The following is an 11,950-nucleotide window of genomic DNA, read 5'->3' as shown; positions in this document are numbered from 1 at the left end:
ATTATTACCAGATAAACAAAATTCTCGGGATATGATGTCAATAGTGGACTTATTAAACATATAAAGTTTCAATTGCATAGCTCTTATACTTTAGATTTTATTGATATCTAAAAAACCCCGATTTCGTCACTCACTGATGATCATCAAAATTCTTAGAATACTTCCTGAAGTTCCAGAAAGCTGATTTCGTATGTAAGGTAGTATTAGTACACAAACAACAAAAAATTCTAAAACTTGGAATTTTTACCCACCGACCCCTAAACTAGGGGATGGAAGTTTGTATGAGACTTCCGCAAATTTTGATGCTAGAGGTCTGAAAATTGATATAGGGAGGAGTAACAATACTCCTTGTTATAAATAATAATAATAAAATACATAAAAAATAAAAATCGGTTATTAGTTTATGTCGAAAATTTACATTTTGTAATTTTGGTATTTAAGTTTTGGCGGAGGTCACCGTTTGCATATTAGTTCAACATAAAATCAAAAACAGCGTGCTTAAACCGAATATGGTGAAGATTTGATGATGTATGTTGAACAAATGCCTGAAAAGTATTATTTTTCGATGCTTTTATTGTTTAAACCATGGCGTAACCTACAAGATTTGAAAATGGGATTTGAAACATACACTGAGGCTGTCAACTTTGCGAAAGATGATATGAAAAATGAACTGAGACATGTCAACTTACGCATTGAATTACAAAATCAGTTACAAAAGGCTTTCGAAATGGTGGAGACTAAATTGGCCGAACTAAATGAGGAGATTGAAAATGATGATGAAGATATAGGTCCTGATAATCCCTTAGATTTTGAGGCGCTTGAAGCGGTTAATGCGATGGATGACTTCAATAATATAAACAATGACGGAGAAGAAAATAATTTAGATGAAATGATAAGAAACTTAATAGAGATCAAAAGAGTGTGTTTAATATGGGGACGGAAACTATGTCTAATGAAAGCGAAATTCTTCGTTGTTTTATAAGTGGCGGGACAGGTAAAAGTTTTATTATTAAAAATTCTTAAAGTGTGGGTACAAAAACATTTAAATAAAAAGTCGCTGTAGCCGCTCTAACGGGTATCGCGACCTTTAATGTTAATGGATTGACTATTCATAGATTACTGCAATTGCCAGTTGAACACAAACAAACGCCTAAATACAAGCCACTTTCTGATGAGGTTCTCCAAGTTCTGCGGTCGGATTTGAAAGACGTTTTATTTATAATCGATGAAGTATCAATGATATCAAATATCACTTTGGCTTATATTCATATGCGTCTGACATAAATATTTGATATCATCGATGAAGAAAACGGGTGGTTTGGTAAACGGAATATCGTGGTACTTGGAGATCTTTTACAGTTCCCACCTGTTAGGGAAAATTCTCCTTGTATAAAACTGTCGTCTCGAGAAGTTACAAAGCTAATAGGTGCTCTTAATTTTCCAAATCTGTGGGAAAACCTTTTTAAATACCAAGAGTTAACACAAAACATGCGGTAGTTGAATGATATGAAGTTCGTAGAAATGCTTCTAAGAATAAGAATAGGAATCACTACAGAAGAAGACCGCCGTATATTATCCAAACGTTTAATTACACTGAAATCAGGTTTTGACGAGGGTAGATTTCACAAAATAGCTGAATGTCTCAGTCGGCTTCCTGCAGATACAGTTTGTTTGTTACCGACTAGAAATATGGCTCAGCAACTAAATGATGTCACGTTGCAAGCTATTCCTAATCCGGAAATTACACTTAAAACTACAGATAGTGTCGATTGTAGATATCTTGTAAAAAGAGCTCGCGAGTCCAGTATGAGGAGCATGCTTCTATGACAGTAGGCTTAGAAAAAACTATAGTTATTAAAAAAGGAGTGAAAGTAATGCTTAAACGAAATGTTGACGTTTCCTTTGGTCTTGTCAATGGTGCTATAGGTATTGTTGACAAAGTAGAATGGGATTCGAACGACAAGAATAAAGCAAGAAGAGTTGTAATTATTTTTAATAGCGGTCTTAGACACGAACTAGCGCCTGTAAAATCGAAATTTAAAATTATCAATAGAGCATTCGTTCACCGTGAACAGTTTCCAATCTGTGTCGCGTAGGCTATCACCATACATAAAAGTCATGGGATAAGTTTGAATAATGCTCTCATTGATATTGGGTCATCCACGTTCTCTTGTGGGCAGGCTTATGTAGCACTCTCTAGAGTGACTAATTTGCAAGGTGTTCACCTTATAAATATTGACTTTAGTAGTATTAAAGCATAACAGTCAGCTATAGTCGAATATAATCGCCTAAGAGCCAAGTATCGCCCTGATCTATCGCTTATTATAAACAGTAAACCAACAAAGAAAAAAGGCAAAGATAGAGAGTGGGCTATGAAAAAAGGCACCTCTGATGTGCAAGAAATACACCCCAAAAAAAGAAAGAAAAAATGAACATGTGGCTTGACCGTTTGATGATCTCGTCTTAGCAACATTTTTAACCGACTTCCAAAAAAGGAGGAGGTTCTCAATTCGACTAATTTTTTTTTTTATGTATGTTACATCAGAACTTTTGCCCGTGTGGACCGATTTCGACAAATTTTCTTTTAATCGAAAGGTGGTGTGTGTCAATTGGTCCCATTTAAATTTATTTGAGATCTAACAACTACTTTTCGAGTTATATCTAATAATGCGTTTTTACTTGACGCTTTTTTCGTCGACCTACGTTATATTATACCGCATAACTTTCTACTGGATGTACCGATTTTGATAATTCTTTTTTTGTTAGAAAGGAGATATCCCTAGTTTAGTACCATGATAAGGAAACTAGGATCTGATGATGGGATCCCAGAGAAATCGAGGGAAACTCTTGAAAATCCGCAATAACTTTTTACTGGGTGTACCGATTTTAATAATTTTTAATTTAATCGAAAGCTGATGTTTGTCATGTGGTCACATATAAATTTTATTGAGATTTGATAACTACTTTTTGAGTAATCTTTGATAACGCGTAGTTACTTGACTATTTTTTCGTCGATCTACGTTGTATTACTCGTCGATGTAATTGAAGTCGGTTTTTTTTTTCGTTTGCGAGCAAACACAATTATACATGAAAATGTTTTTGGTGGGATTTGATATTACTGAAAGAGACATGTATTAATGACGTAAACCTAATTGATAAGTATTCATACGTCATTATTATACATGATATTTTAAATAGGTATAAATAATATCGTTATTAATAATCAGATAAAGACGGCAATAGAAGTTGTCAGATCAATCTGCAAGTGAAACTAATCTTTTTCACCTATGAATCTGCAAGCGGCATTCAACCTTAGGGTGGTACACCACTTTCTTGGCCGACGGTACTTACACAATTAACTAAAAATAGTTAGTAATAAGTACTACAAAAAGTACCTATTTATTATTAACAGTTATGAATAAAAAATTTACATGCAATACTTTTTGAAGTAAAACTTAATTAAGAACGCTTGACTTGGACTTGGAGTAATCTGATGAATGCGTGACAATAGCGTTACGAAAAGTGTGATCGGGTAAGACCAACGGAAGTTGAGAGGGAGATAAAAGTTAGTAAAGACAGAAGGAGAGAGAAAGAGAGAGAGTTATGTTTCGTTTATTACTGTAAGGACAATGAAAAAAGTTTTACTTCAATCGTGTGGTCTAAAGCACACTTTTTTAGGCTCAGACAAGTAAAGCAAATAATATTCAATAATAGCAATTTATTCCAATGGTAGAAGGGGTCATTTTGCATTTTAAGTAAATAAAGGTCCTTGTATTGATAATAAACTAGTCACTCCTATAATCACACGAACTTTATTTATAATTACTCAAATGTTTGAGTAATTGGAAAACAAGAGTAAAATGTGAGTATCTTTGAAATACTTTTATCATGGATCAAAACAGTTTTTAGTTTAATTTAAATTACCCTTTGACGTGCCGATTCATATTATCACTTTCATGCGAACAACGTTCATGTACATCATATATTGGTAGATATGATATGGCACAACGTACTATAACGTTCAGCAAAACCCCGATTTATTGAGCACAACGTAATGGTTCGGTGCCTGGCCATACTAATGTTTAAAAGTTTGGTTGCTGTGCCACAACGTATCGAATTCTAAAAATTGTAGTGCAACGCCGCACCGATTTTATTTTGCCTTCTTTGATGGCATTCAGTCCTGACACAGTACCTACTTTTTTAGCGCACAACGTCACTATACGTCGTTTCGCCTAAGAAGTTTTATTATTTCACTCGACTTGTGCGCCTCGCGGGGGTAGTGCGTGCGCCGATTCTGTGTTCACGTAGAATATTGACGTAAAATATATGTAAAATGAGCTAAAAAAGGAATCTTCTTTGAAAATCTTAGAACTTTCGTTATCACGAGGAATCACCCCACAGACCCTTTTGTTGACGATGGAGAATTTGGATCGGATGCTGATTACGACTTGACGATTGACGACGTCTAGGAACGTCAGCGCAATATATTTAAATACTAATATCATCAGCTATTTGCACAACGTCATTAGACGCCGCTCAAATTTATATGAAAAAATGATGTGCAATATCGCATAGAGCTACAATATTGACTTGTTCGCGTGAAAGTGTTATATTTGAACTAGTTTGTCCTAGTTGTACTAGTTTACAATTGAATGACTGAGGGTTTTGCACTCGCCTTCATTCAATGAAAAAATTGAAAAAATTGAAAAATTGAAAAATTCTAGGCTCATTCCTTCAGAAGGTACGCTACGGTGTTCTTTGCACTATTACAGTGCGTTTAGTGTGTATATGTGCTGCGACGGATAAGTGCTAGGTGGAATAGGAAATTTTATAACAGATTATAATAGTATACTTTTCTTGTCTAACCATCTTTCACCCATTACTTTTTACGAGTGGAATTTACTCGCAGACCTCAAAGCACAGCAGCCAACATCAAAAATGTGGTTAGCAGATTTTGCGTGATGACCAAATAAATGTATCTGTCTAAAGATAGACAAAGGAAAAAACAGACAGACATCAAGAGAGAGAGAGGGTAGTAAGGCAGACTGACAACTAACAACTGTCAGTCTGGCTTATTATCTACAGACTGACATTCTGACAGTTACACTGTCTGTCAAAGTGACCGTCTGATAGACAGTCAGGCCAATAGACAAACAGTCTGAGAGACACATAGTCAGACATTCAGATAGATAGAAGAACAGATAGATAGATATGCAGTCTCCCACATGACATTAGCGAGGTGATTCGCGGTTTATTGATATAGCTAAAAGCCATATAACGAATAACTTTATTGAACCATATCTCATTTAAAAACACCGCTTCTATCAACCTAATTGATAAACTTGCTTATTACTAAAAATAGTAAGATTTTGAAATGTTGGTAATATTTTTAGGTGCTGTTTATAATTTGGAATGTGTTCGATTGAAATCAGATTGATTTAACCATAGATTTACGTACAGCATGTTATGAACTTTAGTCACGAATATATGAACTTGACGCATTTCCTGAAATGAAAACATTAATAAATTATCCGCATTAATACTTCAGCTGTTTAAACTGTTTAATAGCAATTTGCATTTGTAACGAACTCTTAAAGTAAGCGGGATTGCACCGTAATATAGGAGCTAGTTTAACTTTATGATAAATTAAGAGTACCTATCTGACGGGTAGGATTTATGCATAAAAATAAATGGGTAACGGAAAGTAATTTCCGGCGCTGTTAATTAGTCCTCGAAAGGATTTTTTTAAGTTGGAAGTTAAATTGTAGGCAATACTATTACGAGTAGTAGAATGTTAATGGAGTACTTTCTTTTATATTGTGACAGCATTTCATTATTATTTACGAGATAAATTTAGAACACGCCATGATAATTTTACTGTCATCAATATTATCGGAAATCTTCTATACATTGCTAGTAAGTTAACTGAACTCTTCAGCTTTATAATGTTAGTATAGATTTTATTGTGTTAATATATATTTTGGTAACGATATTATGCAGACTTTCTTTTAAATTTCTACTTATGTTGACACTCGATTTTAAGATAAACATCTAGATTTAGGATACAGAAAACACTTGTTTATATTATTACTTAAAGATCACAAACAAAATCACGTTACCACTTGACATGTATACATGATCGTAATAAGTAACTGTATTGTACATATTTTTATTATCATATTTTTAAATATTTTTTAAAGGTCATTGGGCATAATCTGACCCGGTTTTCGAAAAATTTCCTACAGATATCAAATTGTTGGTAAATTAATGAGTGCTAGCCGAAATTTAATTCTGTGTGGTTTTTTTTTTTTTAAACGCTGGAGAAGTCTAAAAACGACGATATGTGTTTAAAAATGTTAGGCACCTATCAATTAAGTATTGTTATCAATAAAAATAACACAAACGTTTGCGTCATAAACTTAAGGTGCGCAATGAATAACGTGCGAGTGAAACGGCTAATACAAGCCGCATTAGCCGTTTCACTCGCACGTTAGACAAGTTAGAACCGGTTTCGCATGTGCTCGATTCCCGCGCTACCTGAGCAGTCGCAGTCCCTCGTCTTGTGTCGTTGCGATCTGTGCGTTTCTTGAGTTTTAACTATATTTAACGATTAATTGCTGTGTTATTGGATTTTAAGTTTGCATTTTGATTGGGTTTCGTTGATATGGAAAGACAAAATAGTTGTGTTTTGTGTAGCCGCTCTGTGTTGCGGCGAAGGAAACATATTCTCACAGTGCACTTTCTCGGAAAGTTCCGAGATCACGTCGAGTTATTATTACAGGAAATAACACCACGTGAGGTAAGAGTGTACCTTGTCCGATTTATTTGATTACTTGCCTTACGTGTCGTATGTCGTACACACATATATAATTATATTTAAGTATGTGATCTATACCTACAGTTTAAACTACATGGCGCTGTGTATGCCTAAGGATATTGATTTATTAAATGTTATATGTTGTGTATAATGTATAAGTTCAGCATTATATTCAGCATAGTGTCAATTATTAGGTACCTAATAAAATAAAATATAACATTCCTACACGTTTTTTCTTTTTTCAGATTCCTTTTGATGGTTCGCGGTCTATATGCCATGCCTGCTGGGTGAGATTGGATTCCACTCTGAGAAGTCAGCATAGGCAAAATGAGCCACCTCAACGAGTTCAAGGCGAACAACGTCAACAAGCAGAAGATGCTGGTGAGGAACCAAATGAGGGTCAACAAGATAACACCGGTTTCATTTCTGTACAGGGATATTCCCGTGCTTCAAATACAGCAAGACGTTGCCTATTTCAAACCTGCAGAAACATTCCTACGCATATATTGCCATTGTATGTTAAATTCTATGTATTGCATACCATGAATTTTTATATACCACCTCTTGCTCGTGTTTGCCATTCACATTTGCAAAGAAATGATTGGGAAGAACTAACTACTCAGGGGCAAATGCATCAATTTAATGGCACTCATGTACTTGATATGATGAATTTATACAAATGGGGCTTGGAACGGAGAAACCAACTTGATTTTGAAAACATAAATTCAATTGATGATAATGAGCTACATTTTTGGACAGGAATAACAAAAAATCAATTTAACACTATTCTTCAGCTAACACCATCTCTTCATAACAGAACTGATAGGCCTGCTGCGACTTTAGGTATATACCTCACAAAAATTAGGACTGGTGAACCGGATGAAAGGTTAGCTACGAAATTCCAAATGTCCAGAAGAACGTTAGAAAGAAAAATAAGATTAGCAAGAGAATGCTTAACTCAAGATTTCGTCCCGCATTTTCTAGGCTTAGATCACATAACTAGAGAAGAGGCGGTTGCTCGAAATCTTTGTATACCATCTCATATTTTCGGAGGCGACCAGAATACAGTCATTTTGGTGCTTGACGGCACATACCTATATGTGCAAAAGAGTTCCAATTTTTTGTTTCAAAGAATTACATACAGCTTACATAAATTCAGGAACCTGGTAAAACCGTTCCTGATAGTTTGCACAGATGGCTATATCTTAGATGTGTTAGGACCTTACGCAGCAACAACATCGGATGCAACAATTATGCGTACCATAATGGAACATGAAGACTCGCCTTGGCATTGGTTTTTACGGCCTAACGATGTCTTCATACTAGACCGCGGCTTTCGGGACTCAATCTCCTCTATACAAGAATTTGGTTACAATCCTCAGATGCCACCATCCAGATCCAGAGGAGAGCAACTCACAACCGAAGAAGCAAACAAGTCTAGACTCATAACAATGACCCGGTGGGTTGTCGAGACAATGAACAGTCGTTTCAAAAAAGATTTTAAGATTTTTCGACACACCTATTTCAATGTTTCTTTGCCTAACATGATGGTGGATTTCCGAATTACTGCAGCGCTCATCAATGCTACTCGGCGACCATACGAGGATAGCATTTTCGCCGAGCAATTCATTAATATAATTAATGAAAATATTAATAGAAGGAACGAGCTGGCGGAATATGTGCGTGAGCACAATTTAAATATGCAAAGGGTAGCTTTCACTCCAATTGATGCCAGTGATGCAGCGTTCGATTTCCCACAATTGTCGTACGATGATTTGACACTATTTACGCTGGGCAGCTATCACCTCAGGATCGCCAGATCATATGTCCATGAGCAGTTACGACCAAATGGCCTATATATCGTCGAACTCTACCGGCACCAAGAATCGGTAAATAACAGAACATTGATACGCGGTAGAATTCAGTCCCGACACATCAGGAGTAAAAAATATTACACCTACATATTGGTAAACCCCACAACAGAGGGCAGAGAGAGTATAGAAGATTATTACTGTTCTTGTATCCACGGCCGCCGAACTATCGGATGCTGCGCACATATAGCCAGCATGGTGTATTTTTTGTCATGGGCCAGACACCAAGAACAAATAGATACGCCAGCAAGGTTCTTGGACGACACTATCGTTCCTGTTGACATTGATCATGTTGAATAAAAATGATATAATTCTATATATTTGTTTCCTTTAAAAATACATCAGATTATTCCCATTGTATTAGTGAAGGAGAATAAGTTTTTATCATTTAGGTGTCCAACAGACTTGTATTATTAGAGCCAGCAGACGAACACGACGAGTTCAGGTGTTCCAGCGTGTAATCATGACACCCAATCAATGCAAATAAATAGTCGAACAATGTCTTATCACTAGAGGATATAATCGTAACTTAAGACTTTATTTTTTAATTTTTGGGCTGATTCCCATACTCTACAATGATGCGACATATATTTTCGTAAACTAGGGATATTTATCTAAACATACACACCAATTTTGTTTCTGTAGGTCGTGGGTAGATTTTTCATACTAAGTGCCCAATGACCTTTACAGTGAATTTCGTAAGCCTATCTTAATCTTATCAAAAATAAATTTATTAAGAACAATATATTACATATGTTTTTGTGTTAATGTATAACATGAAGTGCAATCTATTAAATAACGCATTTGAGTACTTAATTCTTTCAGGCAGAGTAAAATTGGAACTGGAAAAGATTTATTATGTTCCCAATTCTTTTTTTTTCCTGAACTTTGTACTAACTGCAATCATTCTCGTGAACTGCACTTACTGGGTGACATTCGTTTTATTAACTTCGGATGTGTTTTTAAGTGTCACACGCCTGTATGGTATGTATGCGATATTGAATGTGATAAATGACTGGGTTCAGCGTCTTTTAAGTATTTTTTAGTTTATGTGGTTTTTTCTCGATTGGACCCAAGTGGTCATACTTTACACCCCTAGTTAGGATGTACATTGAACTATTGTTGTATAATATGTAAACACCGGCGGTTTGCGAATTCAATTCCCGCACGAGATAGATATTTGTATTTGTACAAATATTTCTTTCCGGTTTAGACGTCTGTCCTTGTGGATCTCCCCACCGTGCCTCGGAGAGCACGTTAAGCTATTTGTTCTGGTTGTTAACATATATATAAACTTGGTGACGATTGTTATTAGCTTTAATTGTGTTAAGATATACGAAGTTCCGTGAGCTAGGTTTTATATATTATTTATTGACAGAGTAATTGTTGTGTTTTTTAAAATAATATTAGAGTTGTCACTTGATGTCACTAGCCGCGATAAGATTGTCTATATGTAATAAATATTAAAACCAAATATTATAGTAATTAAACCTGCGGTTTTATTTACGCCCTAACAGGTTATGGGCCCAGTGAACTATATACAATTGATTTCATACCAGTAAATACAGCGAAAAACTGTGGTAAAGTATACAAGCGAAATACGACAACGGATGAATCTACGTCTGAGTTATTTGACATTTTTACGTCGTCTTTAATTTTAAAGATATTTAATTTTAAAGATATTGTTGAAAAAGCATTATCATGGCTGCTTCTATTAAAATAGACCCATTAACTGCAGATAACTATGATACGTGGAAGATTCACATGAGAGCCATTTTGAAGAAAAATGATTTGTGGGAATACGTATCGGGTAATATACCTAAACCGGTTCGTACCGATCCTAAGTATGCAGACTGGGTAAGGATGGACGGAAAGGCAGAATCAGATATATTACTGGCTATAAGTCCTAGTGAGCTCGCAGCATTAGGTGGTTTGGATACTTCGAAACAGGTATGGGATAAATTGAAATCAATATATGAATCTAGCGGACCAGCGCGTAAAGCGTCATTGTTGAAGAAACTTGTACTGACGCGCATGAAGGAAGAAGACGATCTTCGTAAGCACCTTGCAGATTTTTTTGATGCAGTTAAAAAACTCAAAGAAATCGGTTTAGTAGTGATTGACGAATTATTAGCGATTTTACTATTGTACAGTCTACCAGATTCATTTGCTATGTTTCGCACTGCAATGGAATCGCGTGATGATTTACCATCAATAGAGATATTGAAGGTAAAGATCGTCGAAGATTATGAAGGTAGAAAAGTTACAGTAACTGATCAGGGAGCTATGTTCGTCAAACGAACTCACGACGTACATCAAAAGAAAACTACACACAATAACATTTCACCCAATAATAAGAGGCAAGTTGAATGTTATCGTTGTGGTCGTCGAGGACACATTGCGAGAGAATGTAAAACTAAAATGCAAAATAAGGCGAATCAAAGTGCAAAACAAGCAGAATGCAGTTCTGAGCGGCTAGAATATATGACAATGTTTGGCACGACCGAAGAGGCTCGTACCGGTGAACACAGTAATCCTATTTGGTGTATCGACAGTGGATGCACGGCACATATGTGTAATGATAAGCGAATGATACGAGGGTTTACGCAACTAAAAAATGAATTGAAATTGGCAAATAATGGGAGTACACAAATAACCGGAGTAGGAAAAGTCATAATTCCGGTTGATACAGGTAGTGAAAAACGCCAGATAGACATTCAAAAGGTGTACTATGTCCCAGACTTACGAACAAGCCTTTTATCAGTATCAAAAATGACTGATCATGGTTTTGAAGTTCATTTTTCAAAGAATAATGCTGTAGTTATTGATGAGAACAAAAAGGTTCACATTAGAGCAGAACGTGTAGGTAATTTGTACCATGTGAGATTGGGTCAACAGTACTCCAATAATCTTGAGGTGGCGAAGAAGCCAATTGACATGTGGCATGAGCGCTTGGGACACCTTAATGAACGTGATCTCAAGGCTATGGCTAAGAATAATTTGGTACATGGTTTGAGATTCGATGTTAATGAAAAGTTATCAGAATGTGAGGTATGTTTAAGTCAAAAACTGACATCTAAGCCATTTCCTAAATCTAGTGAAGGTCGCACAAATGATTTATTAGAGATAGTACACACAGATATATGTGGTCCTATGAGGCACCAGTCGTTTGGTAATAAAAAATATTTTGTCACTTTTACTGACGACAAATCTCGCTGGTGCGAAGTTTATTTTATAGCTAACAAAAGCGACGTCTTTAAAG

The 11,950-nt window shown here is 35.6% G+C and overlaps 1 protein-coding gene across 1 annotated transcript; it reads left to right on the top strand.

Moving 5' to 3' along the window:
- The first annotated feature begins 6,483 nt into the window (after positions 1 to 6,483).
- On the top strand, positions 6,484 to 9,004 carry LOC123655384. Its single transcript, XM_045591198.1, has 2 exons — positions 6,484 to 6,799; positions 7,063 to 9,004. The coding sequence occupies exons 1-2, from the start codon at positions 6,665 to 6,667 to the stop codon at positions 8,986 to 8,988; spliced, it is 2,061 nt and encodes a 686-aa protein (XP_045447154.1). The 5' UTR covers positions 6,484 to 6,664; the 3' UTR covers positions 8,989 to 9,004.
- Positions 9,005 to 11,950: the final 2,946 nt, after the last annotated feature.

The sequence above is a fragment of the Melitaea cinxia genome, chromosome 7 (assembly GCF_905220565.1).
Source record: "Melitaea cinxia chromosome 7, ilMelCinx1.1, whole genome shotgun sequence".
Lineage (NCBI taxonomy): Eukaryota > Metazoa > Arthropoda > Insecta > Lepidoptera > Nymphalidae > Melitaea > Melitaea cinxia.
This window is presented reverse-complemented; position numbering and strand designations above follow the sequence as displayed.